General features: G+C 39.9%; 1 protein-coding gene across 1 annotated transcript; it reads left to right on the top strand.

The window, feature by feature from the left end:
• Window positions 1-5,685: 5,685 nt before the first annotated feature.
• nucks1a (nuclear casein kinase and cyclin-dependent kinase substrate 1a) lies at window positions 5,686-26,561 on the top strand. Its single transcript, XM_020632724.3, has 8 exons — window positions 5,686-6,030; window positions 13,443-13,489; window positions 13,967-14,060; window positions 17,824-17,870; window positions 17,995-18,147; window positions 21,302-21,451; window positions 22,801-22,953; window positions 23,600-26,561. The coding sequence occupies exons 1-8, from the start codon at window positions 6,014-6,016 to the stop codon at window positions 23,851-23,853; spliced, it is 915 nt and encodes a 304-aa protein (XP_020488380.1). The 5' UTR covers window positions 5,686-6,013; the 3' UTR covers window positions 23,854-26,561.
• Window positions 26,562-27,916: the final 1,355 nt, after the last annotated feature.

The following is a 27,916-nucleotide window of genomic DNA, read 5'->3' as shown; positions in this document are numbered from 1 at the left end:
CATTTATGGAACTTCTTAACCCCTCTTGCTTTCTCTCTTTCTCTCTGCGAGCATCTGCATGTTGTTTGCACACTGTCAAACAAAGAGTTCACCAGCTGAGGGGGTCACAGCCGGGTCAAGAGACATTAGAATCAAACGTCCACGCACGCACGGACAGAGCCACTGAGTCAAACATTTGGCCAGCAGGCATCCACCCGTAGTGGTTGAGTAGAATTAGTAATTTGCTCCGAGCAGAAATCTAGTTCTTTACAGGGCCAAACGCAGTCCTGTGACGCCCCCTTTAGGAAGAACAGAGAAGGGAAGAGGTTGAGAAGAACTGCTCAGATATGTTGCCCCTAGTATCACCACGTATCACCTGTTAAATAAAGGTTCATAACTGTCTGAGTTGTGGCTGTGGATATTCACAGTCACCATCCAAACATTGAATATTAATGCAAAAAATATTAGATCAGTGCACAGTTCATTTAAAATGGCGTCAGATTCAGAACCATCCAGTGAGCAAAATACAAAAGTGAACTGGAGCCCTGACCTCAGCTCTTCTAAGAAAGAATAACTTGCTTTTTAAAGGTAAGTCTACTTCACCTCCACTTTACCTTATTTCAGAGAGAATATATTGAATCAGTGTCTGAGGTCTTAGTCTCAATTTACATGCACATATTTAAAAATATATATTAAAGACATTTTTACAGATGTTAGGCTCTTGCAGATTTTGCATTTTGCATACATGAATACGCTCACAAGATCAACATACAACACCTTTTTTTACTTCTATGCTTGTGTTTGAAATTCTTTCTTTCTTTAGGAATCCTAATTTTACACAAAAAAAAGTGTAGTCAAATAAGGTTATGAAATAAAAAAAAAGCATGGTCAAAGATTCAATCAGTGATTGATTTTATTTCTTATTTTTAAAAAGCCCTGTTGGAGGGCGCTGATGTAGGCGTTTGTAGAGGATACTGTCTTTATTCCCCACTCCTTCCCCCTATGTCCTATCCCTCTACACCTTTCCTATCGCTATAAAGGCAAAAGCCCCAACATAATCATTTTTTTAAATCACTGTTGGAGCCTATTGTCAGTGTTAGTGTCTATGAGCTGCCAGCAGTCAGTAAAAATCTATTTATTATGCTCTATGTACATGTTTGAATAGAGACAATGCTGCCAAAGTATCCCCTCATAATGAGGTTTCAAAGAAAAAGAAAGAAAAGTGTGTGTCACAGTAGGTGTTTTTTTTGTTTGTGTGTGCCTTTAGTGAATGTATTTTGCCATTTTTCAGTGTGTGTGTGTGTGTGTGTGTGTGTGTGTGCGTGCGTGCGTGCGTGCGTGCGCGTGCGTGCGTGCGTGCGTGCGTGCGTGCGTGTGTGTGCGTGTGTGCGTGTGTGCGTGTGTGTGTGATTTTTGTTGTTTTTTGTGTTTTATTTTTATTAGTGAGTGTGTGTTGGGTGTATTAGAGAGTAGAATCTACATATGAGGCTTCTTATAAAACTAAATAAAACTAAAACACAATTGAAAAAAACAACAACATATCTATAAACAGTTTATAATTTGAAATACAAATAGTAAAGATTGACCCCCCCCCAAAAAAAAAAACAACAACTTGTAAAATGTAAGTTTAAAGCATAATGAGACAGATATTCAATTATTGAAGAAAAAAAAACTAGTTTGGTGGAAACACAAAAACATGAACTCAATTATATTAATCCAAATGTTTTGTTTCTATCCTTCCTCCATGAATTATTATCTCAACAACCAATGTAAAGTGAAACAACGAGTATCAAGAAGTTTACCTCGACCATCGTCAACAATATCAACGATCTAAAAATCTCATATTTAGTCTAATCATATTCCAGCCACATGGTGTCTTCTTCTGAGGAACTATAACTTTGACTTTGATACTTTAAGCAAACTTTGCTGATTATATTTGTATCCTTTGAAGTATATAAGTTATTATAATTATGATCTAATACAAGTGTAATGCTGTATTTTGTGGTAATGAACTATATTCTTACATGAAGATGAGGGTGTCTCGTACATGTTTGATGTCCATGGTGACTGTAGTACAACCTTAGACACAGACTGAACACTGACAACTATGAAACATCACTTCAACTACAAACAAGATCACTCATTTCTGAACTCTGGTAACCTTAAAGGCAGAGGGCACCATTTTAAATATAGATAATAAATTATGTAAAGTACAAAATGAAAATAGAAATTAAGTTACGATTACTTACATTTTTTAGGTTATCATAATTACCTGAGAAGAATAAAATAAAACTTCACAAAATGAAACCTCATCTTACAAAAACAAATATAACTAAACAATATGATGTATGCATGTCCTTTACTGTCGGGGGATGTTTCTCAACTTTTTTGCATTAGTATCAAACAGACACAGTCTTTGATTAGGAGTCATGTGAGAAAAAGATCCAGTTTTCTTTTTCAAAATCTTTTTTAAAGGGCATTTTATTTCAAGGTTTTTGAGTCATAGAAGTAGAAATAAGTGTAAATATGTATACCATGAGAGCAGCACAGTACTTAAATAAACACATGCAAGTTCTAACTTTCTAAAATGATCCACCTACATCATCAAAATCAACAAAGAAGGAGAAATGTGCCTCTCGTGGAAAACTCTGCCGTTGTTTATTTGAGCGTCTGGGTCAAATGAGGTTGTCTTTGCGGGCATTTCTCTTTGGTGCATTGCAGTTGGACATAAAGACCACAAGGGGGCAGTGTCACATAAGGCGAGCTGGTGATGTGGTGCTTTGCCAAAAAATTATTGGACGCAGCCCAACATTTTATCAGAAGTGTAAAAAACACACACACATGTGGGATATGTGATGAAGGTTTGAGTGAATGAAACAAAGCATATTTTAGGATTTGAGTCATCAGCACCTTCTGCGTTTTTTTTAAGCTTTGGGTTACTGCTCATATCTGTGAGACAGTGATGGTTCCCAAAGTGTGCATTAGTCATCTTCCCCAAAAAGGTGTGAAACCACATGTTTCTGAGTCTTAGGTTGCTATTGTTGCAGGCTGAAGAATGCAGAGCCCAGACTGAGGAAAGATCCAGATGCAACTGTGAAGCCATGAAGAGAGAGGCAAGAGTCACTTCGCTGGTAACCAAGGCAACGTACCTGCTCCTCACAACAGCATCATCCCTGAGCGCAGAAACAGAAATCTGTCTGATGTGAAGGAAGCAAGAGAGAGAGAGAGAGAGACCCACAGACACACAGCAGAGGCAGCGACCAGGCATGCATTATTACAGCTCATCACTCCAAAAAATACAGAGGAATATGTTCTCATTCAGCAGCTCGTTTCTCAAGATCCAACTTTACGTCATTTCTAACAGTTTAACACGCAGAAACAGACAAACACACAAAGCATGGTGGGAATAACTCCCCTCACAAACAAGCCTTTAGCACAGCTTACCATTTGGCAGAAGCTACTCAAACTCTCTATGTGTGGGTGGACCTGAAATTCAATGAACGTAAAAAACACAAAGGTTACATCCATCCAGAACCCTCAAAACTCAGCTGGAAATTTCAACAAAACATTGTTGCAGCACTATAAGTTTTATTGTTGCAATTTTGAAACTTTCTCCCAGGAGTTATTGACTGCTGAACTTTAAATACTTCTAGCCCCCCCAGCGAGTAATTCCACTCAGACTAACAATTGCCTCCTGTGGCTTTCCATTTTAGAATTGAAACATTCTGGCGATACTAAGTTGTGTTTGTGAACAAGATGAACAATTGAAATTACCAGACAAATTAAATTGGATTAACGTCTTTAAGTATGTTGATTGTTCTTCCCTTTCAAGCGGTACCCCTCATCCTATACCAAACTCAACACAAAGAGGCCGGTGTTTCTGCAGACCTCAAGACGAAATCACTGTAAGAAACCTTGTTATAGCGATATGTGATGAAGTACTTTATTAAAGCTATATTAGAAGTGATTATGTCATGTGTTAAAATGAAAAAAAATAGAAAAATCATCGCTAATTGTGCATGTTGTTTAAACAATAATGTGAAACAAATGCATGTCCACTACACTAAACTAAATCAAGAACTGTTTTGTCAAATAAGATACAGATTCAGTCTGTTCATCTCACTTCAGTCTTTTTATTTGTATTTCAGTCTAATTGAACTGAATGAATTCTTAACAATGCAACTTGTTCAAAATGAATTGTGCAACCCCTTCAACAGGTAAACATTTAAAAATATTTCAAATATCGATACTTGGCCAGCATGAGACGATATAATATAACACACAAAATATTGCGATACTATACTGTATTAATTTTTTACTCCACCTCTAGAAAAAAGTCAGCTTGAAGGATGCACCTATGTGATGTGCTAAAAAGGAGTTCACTCAGTCTACAGAGGAATGACCAACAAGAATAAAATGACCAGCGTGTACCTTTAGACATTGACGCATTTCTAAAAAAATTTAACTAATCTTTTGTTTGAAGTTTGGAAATTAATTTATTTCCAGTAGTAGCAGTTTTCAACAACAACAAAAAGACAAAAAATTCTGACATTTTTGGATATAAAACATTTTTAAAGTGACGCTCTCAGAGACCGTCTCTGTTACATTGATTCATATTTAGCATAAAGACAAGAGATGGAATTTGTTTGATGCAGTAGCACAGCAATATGTAATATTTTACAACGGAGGCAAACTATGTCTACAGCGAGAGCACAAGTCAAAGACACCTAACAACCGACAACTTGATTAATATCAACAGACAACTTTTATTTCTAAGTTCATCTAGTTCCTGGTCCTGCAAGAATATAATTAGTATAATATTTAGCATTATGATGATGCTGACCAGAGCACGTTGTACGCATGAAAGGCCAATAGAAGTCCAGGGTCTGCAACTGTAGAGGACAAACATCCCTGTAAACTTTAGATGTATATATCCCCTTATCAATTCATGAGACACGTTAACTGCAATATGTGGATTACACTAGAAACAAAACATGCATCATATACAAAGAAACGTGTATTATTGCTGGAGTTATGGAAACAAATCTCATGCTCAGCCCTTCATATTGTAGCGGAGCAGCGGCGTTCCAGTATTCAACCCTGGTCAGGGTCAAGAGAACGGGCCTGCAGATAAAAGACTCATTCAGACCAAATAACAGGCTTCTCCTTTTAATAAATGTTGTGTAACGAAGGCTGGATACTTGGCATTGGGAAAATTCAGCTATGTATTTTTGTAGACTTAAAAAACAGTATTTGTACCTGTGTTAAAAAAAAAAAAAAACAGTCATTGAGAATATATTATAACAGCATGTAAAGCTGTAAAGATATAATTCCTTTGCTGCCTGTATCATGCTGCCAGGTGAAACAAAGGCAGCCTAGTCTCACTTAGAAGCATAACCTCTGCCAATCTGTTCAGTGAGATACATTAAATATGATGGTGTTACCTTTTTGGTCTTCAGGGACCCAAACTGAATTCCATGTTTGCATCAAACCTGAGGGCCTCTTTTTTTTTTTTGTTTTCTTACCAGTGCTAACTCAACCAAGCCTGCTACCGGAGGCGGGGTACCTCTATGCTAAAACGTGTTCCCGACGAGCAGCTCAGGAAACGAATAGAAAGGGAAGTAGTTCTTCAAATCAGCCAATGGGGAAGGCGGGGGTGGTCGCGCTGCTCCTCTCAGGGCCCCCCCTGTGGGCGGTGCTTGTCCTGGAGGAACCACCCCTTCAAGGCCGCGGGGTTTGGTTGCACACAGGCTGCAGTTTCAGTTTGTTTTATTCACCATTTTGAGTAGCTGAAGGTAAAAAAAAAAAATTAAGAATATTTGCTTGAGGAGGAAAGGTCGCTGCCCTACTTTTATTTTCCACGCACCAGCTCGGACGGCGGACTTGTGCGTCAACCCTAGCTCCCTTCGGTGCTTTGCAGAGCGGGAATCTATATTTCTTTTTTTTTTTTTTCCCCCTGTGCTTTCTCTTCTTCCCCCCCCCCTTCCCCTCCTCCTTTTTCTTACATCCGTAACCTCTACAGTATTCCTGCAAAATGTCAAGACCAGTGAGGTAGGTGTGCTAATTCTGTCCACTGCTTTGCGTAAGTTAATAACGACGTGCTGGCAGCCATTGCAAACAACATGCACGGCTCGACCATGCTGTTTTTTTTTTTATGAGCTGGGGATGTGTTTATTTCATGAAAGAATAATGGGAGAGCGTGTGTGTGTGCGTGTGTATGTGTGTGTGTCCCCTCTTGGCGTGTGCACCCTCTTTCTTTCTAACATGGATCCCCTGCTCGCCATGTCTTGTGGAGATACAGCCCGCCGCTTGTGTCGTGTCTCTCCTTTGCTTTTTTTTTTTTTTTTTCTCCAAAGGATCCATGATGTGCATTGTTGGTCTGCTATGTAGGCCAAGTGGAAAACAAAATTAGGCGGTGTGCTTTAAACAGCTGTGTTTAACCGGCTCACTCAAAAGGGGGCTTTACTAGGGCCTTTTTTTTTTTTAATATAATATTTTCCCTCTCTCGCTGAGAATGAGAATATGGCTACCCCATTCAAACAGGAGAGGCTCTAAAAACGATACAACCCCCACCACCAAAAAAAAAAAAAAAAAAAAAAGGAGGTGGTGTCGGCCTCCTCCGGATTTGATCTTGTTTCCGCGCAGACTAGGTTATGTCGCGGATGTAGTCGTCTTTGTGTTGCGTTTTAAATCCCGATTTAAACATGCCATTTTTGCGATTTACGAACGCAAGTCGTGTATTTCTTGGGAGATATTGTCGCTGGGGGAAGTAATTGAACGCGGATATCTACATTTTTTAAGCGCTGGTCGTAAATTAACACTGCTGGCTGATGTCACAGGAGGGCGGAGTACTACATAAAGTTACCACACCCCCCTTCAATGTTGGATTCCCACTTTGATTATAATGCAGGAGATATCTGCAGGCACTTTTTATTTTTTATTTTTTTTTAAATTCAAATTAAGTCGTCCAACAAACTTGATTAGAAGTCAAGGCGATCAATCAATTATTGATTTATTATTATTATTATTTTTATTATTATTTTTTTTTATATAAATAAATAAATTGAGGATATTTCATTTATTTAAAATTGTTGAGGAGGTAAGAAATAAGATAAAAATAAATGTGTAAAATTATATTTAAAAAATAAAAAATATAATATAATTTTGATATAAAATTAACTTCCTGACCATGAAACAAGGTGATCATGATGAATAGTATGCAGCATGTTACACTTCTTTTGTCCATAGGTTTAGCCATGTGTTTTTAAGTATTTATTGTTATATTTTGGCCAAATTATTAGATCAACAGTACCTAAAAGTAACAGTTAGCCTAATTTATTTTAATTAATTAATTATATGTATATATTTATATTTTTCACTTATTTATTTTCAATTATTGATTGTTTTTCAGTGTTGAAATTGTGTAAAATAGTTTTAAGTTTGATTAATGCATGTATTCCAGATTTTGTCAAATCAACAAGTAATTGTGTTTTTAATAATCCTGATCTCAAAATAATCTTGATAATCATTTTTGCCATCACGAGTAATCCTAGTTGTTGATACTTTTTGGACCTCCCACCAAATATATAAAGCTAACTCACTTATTTTTTTAAAAAAGCTGGTCAAGCACAGTGCAAGCCATTTGCATAAATTATACTATTAAACAACATTTTCATTGTTGTGATGCTAGCTTGCAATGAGAGCACGGTCCGAGTGTGCACAGGATGGTGTTAGTGAGCAATCCTGTTAACATTGATGAATCTTCTCGGCTGAGGTTAGGAACATTACGGCTTCTAGACACTGCTAACATGCTGTGTCCACCAACTAGAATTACACAAATACTTATTTCTAACATTAAAATGGCTTTGTGCAGTCTTTTTCTTGGTGTCAGTATCTTTATTGGCCGTGCATTGCTTGAACAGATAGCAGTGTGTTATCTGCTTAGCTATTTAATAATCACGGGGAAGGATAAACATGCCTCTGTATGCTTACATCAATCTGGGTGATAAAACCTGAAGAAGCAGTAGGTTACTAGGCCAGGCAGCTAGTTGAAACAACCAATTCTCATTGGGTAGTGACTCGACAAAGCTTCTCTGTATGCCACAGTAGCTTTGTCCTAATTCAGGGCTAGCATTCTTAGAAGGAACCGAAATGAGACCGTCTTTTCCTGTTTGAGTCACCACCTGTTCCTGAACTTCTCTTTCATCACTTTGTTTCTGTTACCTAGCAACGTTGACAGCTGCACCTGAACTAGTTAACATAACCAACTTGACCTATTTTTTTTCAAAAGAGAGTATAAAGTTTTATGCCTCTTCGTATTTCAATATTTATATCGCTAGCTTTGACGACTGAGGTGACACAGTTTACTTGCAATTTAAAAGTATTTGTCAGGCGTTTGAAAATCAATTCATCTTGTTGTACAGTATGTTGGGCCCACAAAGGGTACATTCTTGGTTGCCCAGGACAGCGTTTGATGTACTGCTGTGACGCAATCAGTCTTCAAATGAGCCGTTTGCAGGACGTAGTCCCTGAAATGAGACCTGGCTAATTTCACAACTACCCATATTTGAAAGACTGTTGTGATTGGCCTCACTGTAATTAGGCCAGACTGAGACATCTCAAGAGGAGGGAGCAGAGCTGGTCTGCCAGAGCTAATGAATGATGGAGCTCCCAATCCCAGACGCCATCTGCTATGGTCTCACAATATTATAGCCTCTGGGCGCGGACGCCAACTTTTTGGGGACTTCTTGAAAGTTCTCCCGGTAACAGACTTTGGGCCGTGTCTTACTTTATCGTACTCTGCCTTGTTTAACCTCCTACAAGCAACCTGAGGAGCAAGCATGGAGTTGTTGGGCAGTTCATAGGGATCATGTAGAGCTAAATGGATGTTTACCTGCATGTTGATGATCCAAGCTAAAGGAATACAGATGGATTGAAAAGGCATGTGAATGGGATCTGACCGTTTTCTGCCTGCTCGGAATAGTGACCGGCCGGGCGTCGTAAGTACAGCCAGTTTTTGTGGCGATCTCAGACTCACACATGCAGGTTTGACATACAGGAGGATGAATACAAAACGTTTTCCTGGGCTTTCTCACCCGTCACCTCTCTAACTTTGTCTGCCTTGCTTGCCGGGGAGAACAGCCATTTAAATGTTTCATTAATATTCCTTTAATATAATTTGGTTACAGAGGGACACTTCAATGATAAAACATCAGTGTATAGGTGATTTATTGCAAAGTTTGACCTGATGTGTGAGAAGCATCTCTTTACAGGATTTATTAAAGATAAATATTGATAATTGAAGGATATAAACATGAGGGAAACTGCAAACACAGATATTCACCAAGGCAGAGAGAAAAGAGGCAGAAAGGTTAGAGTCTGTATTCTTCAGGAGTCGGGGGGGGGGGGGGGAATTCAGCGGAAGAGAAAGAAGCAGTAAACTTCTGTTTCTATAATTTGATTTATTAAAGAGTTAAATTAAAAACCTTGCACTGATGAGGGGAAATGATGGCTGTTTGAATCTTTCTAAAATGTGAAGAGCAATGAAAGCCAGAATGTTTTATTTCAGAAGATAATTGAATTCCCTTTTTTGTTTTACTTTATTAAGACACTTCCATAAGGTCAGAAAATTAAAGGAAAATAAAGTTAATAAAGGGTTTTACACTGAAAATGTTCTAGTGGAGATTAATTTGAGTGAGAATGAGAGATGCTCATGTAACCTGGAGCAGTTTTTAAGATTAATTCGTAATGCACAGTTATTTATCAGCCAGTGTTTTATTTCGAATAAACATGAATTTCCTTAACAGAGAAGCGCCGAAGATTAATTTGTTTTTTCTGTTAATTAAAGTGATTTTAAAAAACAGAAATCTGTAGCGGCCAGAAATCTGAATGGTCAAAGAAAATGCCATCGGTGCATCTCTAATCCCAGCTGACAAACTAAAGCCGTTTTCACATATGCGCTCCGGATAATATCTAGATATTTACAGGAGGAACACTCCGGAGATTCTCCCGACCTAGTCGTTCACATATGCTCCTCACAGCGGGGGACTATCCCTGTCAGATGGGGAGGGGGGATCGGGGGATTACCTGAGGTAAGACGTGACGTAAATAAACAACGCGGAAGTAGCGGCCGAAGCAACAGAGTCCGCTACACGATGCTATAACGAGAATATTTGCCTTTATATTAATGCTATGTGTAATCCAATGGAATGACAACATCCACAAAAGAGAGGAGAACAACAAACTGACCAACAGAAAACAGAATGCAGCCGTTTAATTACGTGCACGGAGATCGTAGAGGTCGCGTGCAGACACTTTCAGCAGTCACTGTATATAAACGTCACTGGGGTCCCATTGGCTCGAGGTGAAATCTCCGGAGTATATGCTGCAGTGTTCAGACATCAGCTCACTCGAACTTTCTGCGGATAAAATACTAGAGGTCTGGCCGGAGAAACTCCTAAACGCCTAAAGAACCTCCGGGTAGCCAATTCTCCGGAGTTATTCAGGAGATTTCCGTATGTGTGAAAAGGGTTTAGTAGTGAGAGAGATACTACTTGGAACACAAACTAATACCACAGCCACCTTCCCATAAAATCTGTTAAAGAGCTTGTGAAGCTCCTCACACTCCGTGTGTGTGCTGATGTTGGTTGCAATGGGAGTTTGGAGTTCTGTAGTGACTGATGATACAGTTTTATCGACGATTTTATAACCTACATTACTTGCCAACACTTCAACACTCAGCCGAACTGTGAATTTGCGCCTCTGGGGGCTTTCTCTTCACAATCATAGCTCTTACAGTCGACCGGAGCATTCTGGTCGGGCAGATCAGCACATTTCATATACGTTAGTTATTGGCTGACATTGCTCCAACAGCTGCTGACGGCTGACCCGGACGCCATCAGTCACGGGGGGGAACATAATTATGATACTACATGGATACTCTATTCAAGAAAACTCTTGTGTACATGACATCAAAATATTTCTTTAGATAAACCTGATATTAAAGTGGCAGCAGTCTACCTCTGTTTTGTTGCGTGCATGGTTGTTAATTTGGGCACATTTTTGATTTGGCTAATAATAAATGCAAGCATAACAAACACAGCAGTATGTAATCGTTTGAGGGCTACTCTTAAAACAAACACTAACTTGATTCATACTGTTTGCTGTATGTGGCCTCTCTGCTCTGCACCTGCAATTCTTTATGCTGTTCAGCTTATTTCTTGCTTTTGTCCCTCGTACATAAACAACACAAGACAGGTAGCTTTTTTTCTCTAATAAAAGAGAGGCAACACAAAGGGAGCAAAAGAAACCTGTACTTCACTCTTTGGCACGCTTCCTCAAAAAACAAACCAGCCACATGACCGTCCATTCATGAAAATGAATCGCACAATCCTCCGCGCTTCAAGAATCTATTTCGGTGTTTGTAAAACATCACAGAAAGTCATAATCGCGTAATTTTTTTTAACAAAGCGTGCTAAACTTTGTAATATATTCATCCTCCCTATGTGATGAACTGTATCAACACACTTTGTTTTCCATATATTAGTAACTCATTAGAGTGGAGCTGGTTACAAAGTGAATATGTCACAGTTGATTTGTGAATGTGTGGAGAAAGAAGTGTGTATGTAGTTGGCTGCATTTGAGCAGATGTGGTGTTTATTACTGTGGTGAGTGTTTGCATGTGTGCCTGTTTTCATCCAATCACCTGTAAAAGAACTGGCGAATCTAAAAAAAAATGTGTATATCGTGAAAAAGTTCATTTTTTTTAAACCTGTAATTTAACCATAAAAGCTCAACTTTCATGTATTCTAGATTAATTTCACATTTCCTGTAAGTGAAATATTTCAAGCCTCTTTATGCTTTTCATCTTGATGATAACGGTTCATAGGTCATGGAAATCAAAAATCCAGTATCTCAAATTATTAGAATATTACATAAGATCAACCAAAAAGGATCTGAAACAGAAATGTCGACTTTCTGGGTTTAGTTTGGTTTAGGTTATTCATTTATTTGAATCAGGGGCCGTGTCCAAAAAAAAAAAAATACACAGGTCTCAGAAGAGAAAAGATGCTTTATAACGGATTAAGCTAACTAGCTAATTCCCATCTGGGACCTTCTGAGAAGTATGTACCTTTTGCACTCATTGCTTGGTCGTGGCTCCTTTGGCACAAACTACTGTATGAATACAGTGTAGCATGGAGGCAATCAGCCTGTGGCACGGCTGAGGTGTTGCTTTGATCACAGCCTTCAGCTTGTCTTAATTGTTTGGTCTGATGACTCTTATCTTCCTCTTAACAATACCCCATAAATTCTCTTTGGGGTTTAGGTCAGAGATCCAGTGTGAAGTCTCCACAGTCAGTGATTTGGAGGGGGGGTGACATGTCATCTGCTGCTGTTGGTCAAATGTATTTTGTCAAGTCAACGCAGCTGTCTACCAGGAGGTTTTAGAGCACTTCATGCTTCAGTCTGCTCACAAGCTTCTTGATTTCCTCTTCCAGCGGGACTTGGTCCCTGCCGCCCACAGTGCCAAAACTAGTAGTAACTGGTTTGCTGACCATTGTATTACTGTGCTTGATTGGCCAGCCAATTTGCCTGACCTGAATTGTCAAGAGGTAGATGAGAGACCCAACAATACGGACGAGCTGGATGCCGCTATCAAAGCAACTTGGACTCCGTAACTCCTCAGCAGTGCCACAGGCTGGTCGCCTCCACGCATGCGACATTGGCAGTAATGCAGTCATTCTTGCAAGACCAAGTATTGAGGAAGATACTTTTCAGAAGGGTACACATTAATATATAAATCTTTGTTCTAATATTTGAGATGCTGAGCTGTAAGACATAAAAAAATTTTTTTTTAAAAAGCTGGAAATGTTTGGCCTTACTTGTAATGAGATGCAACTGTATACGACACTGTTACTCCTCCCCCTCACTTCCTGTTCTCACCACACAACAGATTCACTCCAACAATATTCATCTGGTCAAGGATCTACTTTCCTTGAAAAAGATTTTTGGTGGCCTCGGCTTTTTAAAGTCATCACTGCATGAGCTACCGGTGTGCCAAATGATTCATGTCAGAGTACTTTTTTTTTGCATTGTAGATCGCTATTCACTCGCGTAAATTGAAAGAGGGTTTTCTGTGTTTTAATCTGCATCAATAGTGCTTCTACAGGTGTGTGTCACCTGATCTCATGTTTGCTGCTGTCACCTGAAGCTTTTTCATTCACTTTGCCAAATTACCCCTGGAAACTGTAGAAGGTGGACCAGTGTCCAGTTCAGTGCCCCCAACGGGAGACAGTCTGTGGCCTCTCAAACCAAATAACCTAATTCAGACGTAAACCATCTTTGTTGTCAACCTCTATGCCTCCAGCACCTTTGAAATGCCTTAAATCTGATGCAGACAGAGAAGTGTCTTACTTGTGTGTGTGAGTGTTATCTGATGCGATCTGTGTGTAATTTCTTCACAGGAACAGGAAGGTGGTGAACTACTCACAATTCAACGAGTCCGATGCAGGTAAGAGAGGCTACAGAGGCTTCCCAGTATTTGGCAGTGAAGAAGGGCCATCTGTATAAAATTACAGCTGCATTGATCTGATACAAGATTTTTATTTTGAGGAGGAATCCATGGATAGTTGTCTCTGGTTATGAATACTGAAAGGCTAAATCTACAAATAAACGGTAGCCTAGTAGCAAATGCGTCCAATGTACGGATGCTATAGTCCTCCAAGCAGGTAGCCCGAGTCCAAATCGGACCAAATGGCTCCCCCCCCCCCCCCCCCCCCCATGTCATTCCCAAATTCCTCTCCTCGGTTTTATTCTATCCACTGTCCTATCTCTAAATAAAGCCATGAAACCCCCCAATATACACCTTAAAAGATCTAGCCAAGAGACTTGACTCGGGCGTGAATGTAATGCCGACAGCAGATAAGAAACTGTCCTTGTATGTGGTAGCATGTGTGTCCAAAACTAACGGCCTGCCCTTTCCCTGTAGATGAGGAGTACGGTGACAGTAAGCCTAAGAAGGTGCGCGCCACAGCCCCTCGTGAGCCCAAGCACAAGCGCTCAAAGAACTCACAGGATGACAGGTAATGTTTTGTATGTTTGGTGTCCTGACCTTCTTTATGAGTTGGGTAGCCTAGGGGGTCCTCCTCTTGAAACCACGACACATGTACAGTTGTCAGATATAGAAATAAATCTGATGTGTCACCATGCAGCGAGAGAGGGAGAATTTGGCTCTGAGGTTTGAATAAAACAAAACACACAAAGAGTTACGCTGAGTGTTCTGGGAGATTTAAACAAAAAAAGACCACATAGAAAACCTACAGTTGTCGATATAAACATTCATGGACGGCAGTGAAAGTTGATATTGAGTAAAAAATGAGCTAGCGTTAGCTCAGTACAGTCACAGAGCAGCTAACAGAAGATGTGGAATGATAGCAGTGCTCTGTGTGTGTGATGGTTTAATATTCCCTCAAGTGAAGTACTGTGGACTCATGTCAGGCTGTGGCTGATGCTTCCCTTATCTTACACAGATAATATATAAAGATGAGGTACATGTTTAAAGAGAGCAAGCTGCTTTGGGGTCCAGGTTTGTCTTTTTGGAAATCTTTTACGTCTAATCTGTTTGTAAAAAAACAATCGAGAGAAAAGAGATGCGTGTGTGTGTTTTTGTGGAGCGAGGGAGAGAGAAAGCGTGAGCTGACACGATACTGATCTAAGGTCTGTGTGGCGTCATGATATTAATAACCTTGTAAGGCTAAGTCTTCATTTTCATAAAAAAGGAAAATAAATGCTGTTGAGTTGGTTAAATCTGTATCTCCTCCTCTGCTAAAATCTAAAGTAGTGCGGTAATAAGTTCCATGTGAGGGTTTTTATGGGCTATTTTACACCTGCATTAATATGCATGTTTACTGCTTTCGATGTTAAAGGTGTTACAAGTGTTAATACGTTTAGAAAAAAATCAAATACAACCTGTTGCCTTGATATCAAATTCTGATTCCTTAAGAAGAGAGAAATCGCTTTGACTTAAAGTAAGGATTCAATTTAAGGACTTTTAGAGCGCACTCCCACTAGGCAATCTGTACTGTGCCCATGCACGCTTCACCCTCAAAGTCCAGTTCATTTGACCAGTTTGAGTGTTCGATCCGTGCTCAAGCATGCTACAATTCCTTGGCCCTGGCACGATTGTAAGGTGTGCCACGGCCTGGTACAGTTCATGCCCAATCACAAGCATGGGTACCAATCACTTGATGATCACTTAAGGCCATGCATGTGTTGTATTACGATGTTATTTAGGCTACAAGAGGTGCTCAGGCCCGGTTAGTCCTGGAGCGGTGTGAGTGCAGTCCAGCTGGGGATGGGGAGGGGGCCAATTGGGGTTAAGCGCGGTACAGAGAAGCTGAACCTAGTGTGAGTGCGCCCTTACAGACTAAAACTAAACAAGAAGGTTTTGATTTGTGGTCCACTAAATCTATAAATGGTTAACATTTCTATAATGTCTCGAAAACTCAACTCATGTTTGTTTAAAGACTGACTCTTAAATAGCGGCCAAAATGAACCCTGGTCTTTAGAAAATGTATATTTTTCTTCTCAGGACCCAGAATTCTGCACTGATTTTCAGGCCCAAGCAGATCAAACACCGTTAACAGCTGGATGTAGAACTGCAGGTGCAAACAGAGGTTAGGCTCAGGTAGAATGCAGCCTGTACGGTAGAGGGAAGAGGAAATGGGTAGTTGATCAAATACATCGTAGGATGGTAGACAGCCAGGTGTGCTATAGCAGTGTGTCAGGCAGAGCAGGGGGAAAGCTGCAAGAGTGTCGAGAAAAGAGAAACTCAGCTGGTTGGAACTGTGGGGGAGGGAGAAGAACTGCAGTAAAACATCCGCAGGTGCACCTAGTGATTTACTCCTTTTCTAATATCTAGTAGGGGTTCTCTGTGTGCCTGGGCTGGCATACTTAGTTTCATTCATGGTTCCTCTTTATATTTGAAGATACCAAGCTATTAACTTATTTTTATATACTAAACATTTCCTGTTGGTGTCACTGTTTGTGGCAATAACAAGTTTTTGTTTTCATACTATATATAATATTCTATACCACTTGGCGTGTCGACGTCTTTAAAAAAAAAAAAAAGATGGTAACATGCTGTAACTAAGATATTACATTATGCTAATGAAATGAGTTACTCCCAATGTTGCAGCGCGGGCCAGAGAGAGACACAAGCAGAACATTTGCGTATGGACAGAGGTGCAGAAGCAAAATGAAAAGGGGGACATTTAATCATGTTAACTCATGCTGCTCGGTAGAACTCTGAGGTTTATCTGAGATGCTTATGAAATCCACTGTGAACAGAGTCAGGGTGACGGCTGTCTCATAGAAATGTTCCCTCCACAGGATGAACATGCACTCCGAGCTCTGTAAACTATATCTTAATTTCTTTGACATTTCTTGGTAGGTTTCCCCCGTGCCTGCGGCCTTTCTGCTCTCCGCGGAAACCTTGGTGCCTTTTGATTATGACGCAGCGTAGCCACCAAATCAGCACAGTGTCATAATTGCAATTAGAAAAAAACCAAAATCACTGGGTGCTGTCCTCAGAAAACAGTGTTGCATTCATGAAAACAACTGGTAGACCTTGTCTAGAGATGAGGATGGTACGAAATGTGATAGAGGCAAAACCCTGCTATTACACCAGTTAGTCATTCACAATGTGTTGTTCTGTATGAGAAAGACGAGGTGTGTTCCTGGGACACATGGCCGAGCGATTTAGAGCATTCTGTCAGATGTTAATGCATAAAATTTGTAGGAAACTTGCTTGGCAACATCACTGGTTTTAAAGGGGGAAAAAAATGCAACAGTCAAAGAGAGGGCCACAAAAAGGAATATATGAAACAGAAAATAATTTGGACAGTTCCTCATCAAAGGCATAGATCTTGTTGCATGCAGTGCTAACATCTCAGTAGATCAATTGGGTGCTTGTTCATTCTGGGAAGGTCACAGAAATGTTCAAAGGAGTCAAGTAATTGCAATATTTTGGATACAGTCACTTTTGTCTTCAATTGACTGAGTTCTTGGATATTTTCGGGGCCTGACACACTGCCTCATGGTCATGCATACTTTAATCATGTCCTACTGTTGACAGTCTGTGAAAGGAGTTATATACTCTGGTGTAATAGCAGCAAATTAACCATCTATCTTATTGTGTATCAGTTTGACTCATGCTGTATTTGAGTGTATTTATTGATATTGACTTGCTGAGCAACATTGGTTTTTCGTGTTGTATCCAAAGAACTCAAGTGCTAGAATGATTCTTCTGGTTAACGACTTAATGTGCATTAAAGTCGAGCCTGATTGTGCATAACCAGGTCAGATTTGTGACCTGAGCAACGGGTGATTAAGGGTTAATCTCATCGGGCTTCCATCGCACCCAGATTTGATCCAGATGGAGACACTTAATATGACAAGTGCAAATGGGGACTGAGAAGCAGCTTATGGTCAGCAGCACATGCAGATTCAATCAATCATTAAAGGCAACCATGGTTTAGGGTCAGGAGAAAGTTTGCTTTTTACATCTTTTATCCATCACATAATAAATAATAGAGGAGTGACCTGTACACAAGTGTGAGGGTCCAATCTGAGTGAATTAACTATGTCGAAATCACTTTAAATTCATCTTTGGAAAATTGGAGTTATAACAAATTTGTTCCTTTTTTTTTTTCTGAGTTTTTTGTGAAAATGTTTTACTCAAGGTTCACATCCTTTTTTCTTTTTTTTTTTGCTTTCTGAGGATTAATATATCTGTGATTTTGTTCACGTTCCCTTTGCTAATGATTGCCCTTGTGTTTGTTTCAGTGAGGAGTCTGATGACAAGCCAACAAAACCCAAAAATGATTCAGCAGGTAAGTCGGCCTACGTCTGATCCAGAGTGTCTTCGCTTCCTTATGTGAACATGAGTGATTTGATGTGTGGTGACTGAGCGCTGGAGAGCAGGCTCGCTGACTTCCCTCTGTATCGCTGCTGCAGATGACTTTGGCAGCGAGGAAGAGGACAATGACTTTGGAGAGGAGGAAGAAGAAGATGGAGGAAGTGACTATGAAGAGAAAAGAGGGAAGAAAGCAAAGAAGGCCAAGGTGGAGAAGCCCAGCAAGAGGGGGCCCAAAAGAAAACGGGCTGCAGGTAACATAGCATCTCTGAAATGTAATAATGATCTTTATTTCATAAGTACATAGCTGTCCATCAGGAGTAAAGATGACAAAACACAGGTGAATTAATGCGTGTCACATCTCAGTTATATTTGACTTATGAGCCCTAAATGATGCTTAATACGTCAGTGCTCTGTTAGCTGTGAGAATTTGATCCATTTCATAAAGCAAATGTGTAAGTCTAGTTTTCTGTAGTTTTATTTCATAAATATGGATTAAAATGGCGTACCATTTAAGATAATGCTAACTGTAGCTTAACAGACTGAGAGAACATTAAGGTGATGATTATTAACGTGTGAAGTGTTTAATAGAGGTGGGAAAAATGTATTTGTTAAAATCTAGATTCTTCTCTTCTGAGATTTTAAATAGATTCTTAACTTTCTCATTTGTTTTTTTTTGGGGGGGTAATCAGTAACTCCTTGCTAAGTGCTAAGGCTAGCTCTTTCACACAGTAGAATTTCAAATGGAGCAGCAAGAAATTCAGCCAGTCTCACAGATAAATGGAGTAGATCCTGAAGTAAGTGCTAATTCAAAAATGGACTTTGAATCATGTCATCAAACGATGACTTTTGAGTTTGATACTTTTGAGTAATAAAGACCCTACTGATCCCCTTCCAGACCCTTGAGTTGGAGGATATAAGAATGAATCAACAGATAACCCTGAGTGAATCATTGGCCTTAAACTATGGCGGCCATTTTTTTTCATTTTCAATCGAATCAAATACTGAGACATCCAAAGATTCCCAGCCCTAGTGTTTACAGATGTTTGTAAAGTAACACCATGTAAAGCATAGTGATCTTCATGGATCGTCATCTTGTGATTCACAAGCCTCTACCATAGCAACCAGACAGCCAGGATTGTGACATAACAAAGTGTATCCACCCTCTCATCCCAATAAGGTCTGTTCTGGTTACGGAAAAAAACCAAGATGGCAACAGCCATGATGCCCAACTTGAGGTTTAAAAGTAGTTTCTTGGCTCAGTGGTAGTTAGGACTTGCTGAAGGCTATAAGCTTCAAATTAGAGTTAATATTAGATAAAAGTGAGCTTCCTCTGCGTCCTCAGCCCTGCTTGAGACCAGCATATTGAGTAAAGTTAAAGTTGCTTATAATTCTGTTGGTAGGAATTGAAATCCATGCATTTGCCAGCTCCAATTTGCACCGTTGCCAAACAAAGATTTTAGATTTTGAAATGATATTTCAAAAGTCTGCTTTACAGTCTGCTACACATTGTCCTAAAAATAAGATGAAATTAAAATCTTGGAGAATCCTCGCCGGATATGCATTTTACAACGATATTTCTTAAAAAAAAAAAAAAACAGGACTACTCATCCTTTAAAATTAACAAGACAACAGGAAAATATTGTATATTTTATGTTTGAGCTCATCACTGAGAAAAAACAGTGAGTTGTTTGTATTCATTCAAACTGTACCAGTGTTCACATGTACATTTAAAAACGCCTTAAAGCTGAGTTGTTGATCGGTTGCTCTGCGTGTACTTTGTCTGTCACGCTCTTTATTTATTCCTCTCACATCTCCAGCTGATTGTGACTGATTGAATTGTTTGTCTCCAACGTTCCCTTTAAAGTGTGACATGGGGCTTTGATTTATCCCTGCGTTAATCATTTTGGATTGATAAGCCCGATCAATCAATCACTGTCATCTGCTGAGCGGAGTGATAGATGTTGACGGCATGCCATCTTAATGATGGTCCTAACTATATCCTCATTCAATATGCGTCTTCTCTTTGTATTCATTGAAGGTTTTTTTTTAAAGCAAGAGTATCTAAATTAAAATAAATAATAATGTGGCTGATTTATTCTGTCACCATAATTGTCTTTATATTTCAGCCTCATAAGCTTTCAAATGAATCATTAACCTCTTCAAATAAATCCAACAGCTTTATTTTCTTTACACAGACAAAGTGTAGTTTCCATTCAAAGCCTTTGTAATCCATTTCTGCCTTTAGGAAGCGAGAATGCATACACAGCAGCGGTTAACAGGATGGCTGTTCGGTAAAGGAACACCCTGAAAGCCGTAGGAAATGTAAGAGAGTAGGGGTGGCAGTAGCTCGGTCTGTAGGGAGTAGGGACTTGGGTTGGGAGCTGGAGGGTCGCCGGTTTAAGTCCTGGTGCAGACCAAAGTATGGGAAGTAGGTCTGGTGGCTGGAGAGGTGCCAGGACTCTACCCGAGTACAGCCAAGGTGCCCACTCCCTGCGTAGCAGTGTGGAGCCACCACCACTCTTAACATCTCTCCAACCAGAATTTTCCTCAGGAATTAATAAAGTATGTAAAATAGAATAAAATAACATATTTAGGTAGAAAAAAAGTATATAGTCCAAAAATCATCTGATGTTACAAACAATGGAGAACTAGCTGTTACATCAAAATTCAGTTGATTTGTCAACACGGTGGTTTGGGTTTCTTTAGGCCGTCTGAACAATGTGAAGGACCCCATAAGGTCTAATAAGATACTTAGATCAGACTGAAAATGTGTCTGCAGCTAGTTTAATGCTTGATCCAATTTATCATTAAAAATAAAAAAAAGCCACATATTTCGTGACTGAGGCTTTTAATGGGGAGAATTAGCTCTCATCAACTTTAATGTATTAGACGTTGGAGTTTTAGGCAACTGAAGAAGATTCTGTTTCAGCAGGTTGTAGCAATGTTTCAAAACGGGGGGGAAAAAGCAGGAAATCACTGAACCATTTTATGTATTAAAAGAAAAGACATTCTTAACAAAACAGTCAGCTTACAATTATATTGTTGTGTATTTTGTAGCATAACAATGAGTAAGGTCTTTTTACCTGCTCTTTTGTAATGTTAACAGACAAAGAGTAAGGTATTTTACCTGCTTTTTGTAAAGTGTCTCGAGATAACACTTGTTATGAGTTGACGCTATACAAATAAAATTGAATTGAATTGTATTTTGTAATTGGGGTCAGTGTGTGAAGACAGTAGTGGAAAACAGCTGCATAAAATGTGTTGAATAAAAACAATATTATGTCGGATCAGCATGTGGACCAGGTATAGACCTGTTTTTAGCCTCAGCATTTCATGATTCTCATAGTTAAGCTCGTTTGTTTTTGATTGTGAATCATTCTGTAACTCTTTGTGTTTTCCGAGTAGAAGACAGCGATGATGAAAAGGAAGTGAGTCGAAAGCGTACAGTGCGTCAGGCCGCCTCCAAGGCCGTGTCCAAACAGAGAGAGATCCTGCTGGGTGACGGAGGCAGCGAGGACGAGGAGCATGAAGACCAAGAGGAAACTTATGCGGACCGTATGTACAACTGCTCTCAACACTGATCCAACAACACACAGGTTCACTAAATGCAACATATAAGAAATCTCCCAGCAGCCACACAGTACACATAGGTAGATGATGACATATGGCTAATGTGTTGTTTCTGTATGAACTACTGGAACACAGCCAGCTTCATGTGTTTTAACTTAAAACGTACTCTAGACCAGTGGTACTCAACTCAGAATTCAACACACCCAAATGTTGTCTGCCATGGCCCATACTGGGTGTGCGTATTGTTGTGGAAGTTGTTGTGACTGTTGTAAACAGTGTCGCGCAAGCGTTCCAGTAAAGTATGTTTCATGCACACTTGTCATTGTAGTAGAAGTTGGCGGTAAACTGGTGTCAATTTCTTTACAAGTATAATGTTCTGCTACGACATAGACTTTTGACATATTGTCATCACCTGTTTAAACATGCAGGTTTGGTTTTAGTTCACACACGTGGCAACGCCGATTACTCGATCTGCCAGCTACATTGACATAAAAGTCGCGTAAATGGTGATTTGTGACAGAGAACAGTGCAGATTTAGGACAGTCTTCTGCATGTTCGCTCTGACACTCAAGAGCAGAGCCAGCGGCCTCACACGCTCACTGACCAAAAGGCAAGCGCCTCCTCCTCGTGTCAGAGCAAGTGTCAAAGTTGCCGTGATGGTGAATCCTAGCACAGCAATTGGTTAACTTGCATGTTCTACTCTCCAAGTTGCGGCAACATTTAGCGAGTGTGGCTTGCAGCACTTACCTTTCAGTCCTTCTCGGGCTATCGTCGGCTATTTGATCTCCATCACGTGTTTGTTTGCTGAATGTGTCTTCCAAATGATGACTCCCCTGTTTTAAGATGATGAAAAGAAGCTGGCTGTGGCTCTGACTCGTGGTCAAAGGTATTAGTTAGATATCCCATCACACAGCTTGTTTGAGGGGAAGACAGGAGGGGGTCATAGTGCGTGAATATCTTTTCATATGCGTGACCTCTTTGAAAACTGTAATACCTGAATCTGAGGTCATATTGCCCCCCCACTACATTGTAGTTATTGAACTAACACAGAAGGTAGACAGTGCACGGCCCTCAAATCAATATTTAAATCATGCTTTGATTCATAATAACCGGCTCATTTCTGGCAGCTTTCTAACTCAATATTATCAGAGCTATACATTACATTAATGTTTTTTTAGTATCAATACTTAATAATCTCTATGTGAAATAAAGGCCATCTAACAATCAGTGAGAGGTCATTGTTGCATTTGTTGATCATCAAAGCCATCATGTTTTACACTTCTGAGCATCACGACCTCTACATTAACGCATCCCACACCCGTTTCTGTGTGCAGCTGACGAGTCCGGCAGCGATGAGGACTTCATGGTGGAGGATGATGATGACAGCGACTACGGTCGCTCCAAGAAGAGAGGCAAGAAGGTGATTCGACGGGGACGGCCGGACAAGAAGGAGAAAAAGAGCCCCAAACCCCGACTAAAGGCCACAGGTGAGAAGTCCGACCTCTGACTACAAAGGGCAAATTCTACATGTGCAGATACCCCCAACCTGCATTTCCTTTAGAATCTTCACTTTTTTTTCCCACTTCTCTAGAGTTTGCTGGACCCACTACGAGCTGAGATTTAGTCAATGTGTATGGGCATACAATGCATCCAACTGTAGGTCACCTTTCAGGCAGGCATGTGTTAAAAGAAGTCTCAAGTGAGGTTGCTTTCAAAAAGAAAAACGTGGCAGTTTTATTTCTTAGATTAAAAAAAAACACCATTTAAGATTACAGGGGCTTATGTAGGGGAGCTCCTCTGTGGCGAGCGCTTTCAATCAAAAGATTTTGAAAGGCGACTTTTGCCTTTTATTAGATAGTAGAGGCTAAAGAGAGACAGAAGAAACATTTGGAGGAGAGAAAGAAGGAAGACGTGAGGCAAAGGACCGAGGTCTTATTCAAACCCACGGCTGACGCGACGAGGACTTTAGCCTCCGTTCATTGTGCAGGCGCCATAACTGCTAGGCTCTCTGCGCCCCCACTCAAAAGATTTTGTTATTTTCTTTTTCTTGAATCCCTGAACACTGGCTTTAAATACGATATTTGTAATTTACTAGTGAGTTAAGTTTTTCTTTTTCTTTTCGTCCCCTCTTAGTAACCCCCAGCCCAATGAAAGGAAAGGGGAAGGGGCGCCCCAGTGCTGCCAAGGCCCTGGAGAAGAGCTCACCCAAAGAGGAGGAGGACGAGGAGCCAGAGAGTCCCCTGGAGGAAGAAGAGGAGGAGGCCGAGAAGAAGGAGACGTCCCCCGCCCCCAAGACGACAAAGGAGGCTGGAGGCGGCGATGAGGAGGAGGAGGAGGAAGAGGAGGAGGACGGCTCAGAAGAGGAGGCACCGTCTGGAGAAGACTAGAAGATGGTACCCACTGAAGCCCATCCTCTGTCTCTCTCTCTCTCTCTCTCTCTCTCTCTGTCTCTTCTCAATGTTTTTATTTTTCTTCTGTTGCTCCACGTTCGAGGTTTTTTATCCCCGTTTTATTTTATTTTTTTCTCCTGGTGGCCTGGCTCAATGGTTTGGACTTGGTGTGCTTCTTCTTGGTCTGCTTCACCCCCTCTCCAACCAAGACATTGTTCTCACGCGATCAAACAGTGTCAGTGAGGATTGTTGTTTTCCTTTTTCAACACCTGAGTCTCAGCATTCAGCCGTACCCAGCCTCCTTTTTTTTTTTTCCCATCATCTCCATTCTGCATCATACTGTTAAACCTTTCCACAAACTCAGAGCTCGCAAACATCCATCCTGATGGTGATCAAACCAGTTTTTGCTTTCTCTTTTTCCCTCCTGTGATAATTGAGACAACTGCCAGACTAACATTCTCCTGTTTTATTTTCCTGACGACTACTGAGAGAATTGTCCAGAGCGCCTCAGTATCAGTAACGACCGCGCTGTAAACATAAAGCGACATGAACACACACACACACACACACACACACACACACACACACGGCTTCAGCCTTCACTATTTGGTACTTTATGCTTTTAAACCAGCATCATGTTTTAACAGGGTGACATTAGTTAGATAACTGTTTGAAATCTCTTCTTTCAGATAAAACAATGTCTTTTTATTTAGTTTTTTTTTTTTTTAAAGCTCTCCCTCATTGTTTCATCTTTGTTCCCTGAACTGGTATATTGTGGCTTCGTGGAGAATGAAATAAAGCGTGTTATTTTAAAAGGTAATCCACTAGTAGCTGCTGCTTCGTAGGTCAGTTTGTAAACTTAAAGGTGTGGTCTGTAGATTGTCTGAGTGGCGGTGGCTCACATCTGAGTGCTCATTACAGTTTGAACCGCCACTATCACACCTTTAACAGCCGGCTTGTGTGTTTTTATTTGACTTGTTTAAATGTATATGCTTCAAGTAGGGGTACATCCTGTAAGAGGGCTTGTTTTTTTTTTTCCTTCTCAGCCAATCCGCTGCTTATGTGAAACGGTTTCTGTTGTCATATGTTGGGCTGAAGCACCACTCTTAATGACACTTTCTTTTTTTTTTTAACACACAATCCCCCGCCTTCCTGCATGGCTGCTTCTGAACATTCAATCCCTTGTGCCAGGCACCCCTAAATTTGTCCTTTTTTTTTGTTTTTGATTTTGAAGAAATGCAAGAAGAGATGTTTCTTTTTCTTTCTTTTTTTTTTTCTGTCGAGAGTTAAGAAAATGAATGTTGTTTTTTCTCCTGTTGGTTCATTGTTTTAATTCTCTATTCAGATTTTTTTGTAATGTTTGTTTTTTAAGAAAAGAAATAAAATGTATCTTGATTTTAAAGAAAAAACGTTGACCCTATCCAATCTGTTCTGCCGGATGGTCGGACCAGCCGTCCCCCTCTCTTCTGTCCTTTCATTCATTCCCTCTCCGTCCCTCTCCCGGCCCCATCAGCTTCACGGTTACTGTTGATATCCATCCATCTGTTTCTTGAAGCTTTCTGTTCATCCATTACTGTTTCACAACAGATACGTTGGATTAAAGAGAGATGAAGCTCTGATGCTCAGAAACGAGTTGACAAAAGAAACAAAGTGGGCAGCTCGGTAAATAAGCAGCATTCATTTGTCTTTAAAGCCTTAATTTTTGAGTTCAGCTTCAGTAGTGGTTTTGGAAATGTCGTTGGAGGCCCGAGAATGTATCCTGTCCTCATGTTTTAAATATTTGCTGCGAGCAGCAGAGTAGACTTAACACAAGTCAACAATTTATACGATCAGCAGAACATCCAAAGCCATAAACGATCTCAAAACTAGTGACTCAGACATCAGGTGCAGCACTTGTGAGATTGTCCTTTTTTGCAAAGAGTAGTATTTTGATGTCAAATAAAAATAAAACAAAAGAAAGAAAAGGGTTGCTATTGTGATCTTGGGAATATTATTCTAAGGTGTTGGTCAGGATAAAGGCGAGATCTGATCTGTCCCAAGGCTGCAGTTCAAATCAGTCCTGGATGTGAACAGGACACACTGGAACCTGTACTTGGTTCAGAAGCACATTGAATTGTTTTACAAATGTCCTTAATAGCAGGTTAGTTTTTCTACCTTCAGATCCTGAATTGGCAACCAATCCTCCCAGTCATTTTAAGATGATTGAATATAAATAAGGGTAAAAAGTGTGTTTCTACTAACCTTCAGTTCAGAGAACTTTGAATGCAGTAGTATTTAAAAAAAAGTGTCCTGTAGTTCACAGCATGGAGGGCTTGAACGAGGGTCCTCTCCATCATCTCACAGGAGGCACATGGCATTGTGGATTTCTCCTCTTAACATCCATCCTTCAAACTCTTCAGTTGTACTGTTTTTTGATGTGTGTTTTTTTTCTATCTACCTTCAGTTGTACTGGCCATGTAAATGTAAGCCAAGTTGTGATTTTACAGGAGACCAAGAGGAGAAGCTTTTGTCAGTAGTGTGAAAAAGGAACGCTGAACTCTTGAACCTTTTTGCATGTTGTGGAAAAAAAGTGCAAAGCGATGATGATGATGATGAAATGATGCTGGTGATGGCAATATTGTGGTCTAACAAAAAAAAGTATTAACAACAATGATGTTGATAATGTTTTGGTTTCCCAGCTTCTAATAAAGGCAACCTACTTTTTATACGGATTTAACTACTTGTTTTGTGACATTAAGCTCTTTGTAATGTGCCGGTAGCTTCTCTGGTTTAGAACGAGCAGAAGTTCACCGTGGCTGCCACTAAGGGGCGCTGTGTGCAACAACAGCATATTAATCTGATGAACAGGCTGCTGCTGCTGCTTCCATCTTCATATGAAAACTGCACTGCAGAATCAGTTCACTTGAGAAATGAGACAAATACATTAAAATGAAAGGGTCTGACCAATAAACAGTTGCATTGTGGTTAATGTAGGCAACTGGTTTGAAAATAAGGAAAACCTCTGATTCTGTTTCTTGTTTCCCAACAAAAAATAAGTTAACATTAAAAGTAAAAGAGGTAATAGAATTCAATCAGTGTGTAATGATCCAAACACAAACAAAATATAGTTAATAAAATGTAATTGGTCTATTTGGTGAAGATAATAAAGCATATAACAGCTCAAAAAAACATTAAATTATAGCTGAAGATTGTTGTGTGTCTGCAAGAATAGCCGTCACGCCATAATAGACAACAGTACTTATTTCTTTAAATGGGCAAACAGGCCGTTTCCTCATTTTAAAAAATTTCTCAGGCATGTTTAGCCCTTTGAGTGTTGATCTTCTTTTAATTGAAAGTTCAGCGTGGATTCGCCCAGCTCCTTTTGTCACATGTTGAATTGTCCTTGGGCAAAACATTGAACCCCAAATTGTTCCTGCTGCTTTGTCAGTGGCTAAGATTAGTTAATACTGATGTCTACCTTTTATAGCCGCCTCTGCCCTCAATGTGTAAATAGGTGAACGTGACGTGTGGTGTAAAAAGAGCTTTGAGTAGTCAGAAGGCTATAAAAGCTCCAGTCCATTTCCCATTTCATTTAAGACTATGCATACCAACAATATCAAGCATTGGAAGCCAAATGACCTTAAACTTGAATGTATAAATCTATGATTATGGCATGTTTCTTAATTGTATGTTTGACGTTTTAATTCAGCAGCAGAATTGGATGTTTGAAGAGTTACTGCTCCCAAGAGGCAAAAGGAAGAACAAATACATTGAAGTGTACGACAACGAAACTGATTAAATGGATTAGCTTTCGGTCCATTGATTGCGATGACTCAAATTGCCTGACACAAATGGACGCTAACAGTGACCTGTGCTCTACTGGCCGGCAATTGATTCCTGTTTCACACGTTTAAATTCTCAACACATCACCGAGGAGGTCATGATGGATAGAATGATACATGTGGAATTTAAACTCCCTCAACCTGCTGTCAACATGTTTGATCATCTTACACACGGCTCCAGTTGTGATATCATTTCTCAATTTGGTCAATATACTCTGGAATAAAGGTGATTTTATTTT

The sequence above is a fragment of the Labrus bergylta genome, chromosome 5 (genome assembly GCF_963930695.1).
Source record: "Labrus bergylta chromosome 5, fLabBer1.1, whole genome shotgun sequence".
NCBI classification, from domain to species: domain Eukaryota; kingdom Metazoa; phylum Chordata; class Actinopteri; order Labriformes; family Labridae; genus Labrus; species Labrus bergylta.
The sequence above is the reverse complement of the archived record's forward strand: the minus strand, read 5'-3'. Positions and strand labels throughout refer to the sequence as shown.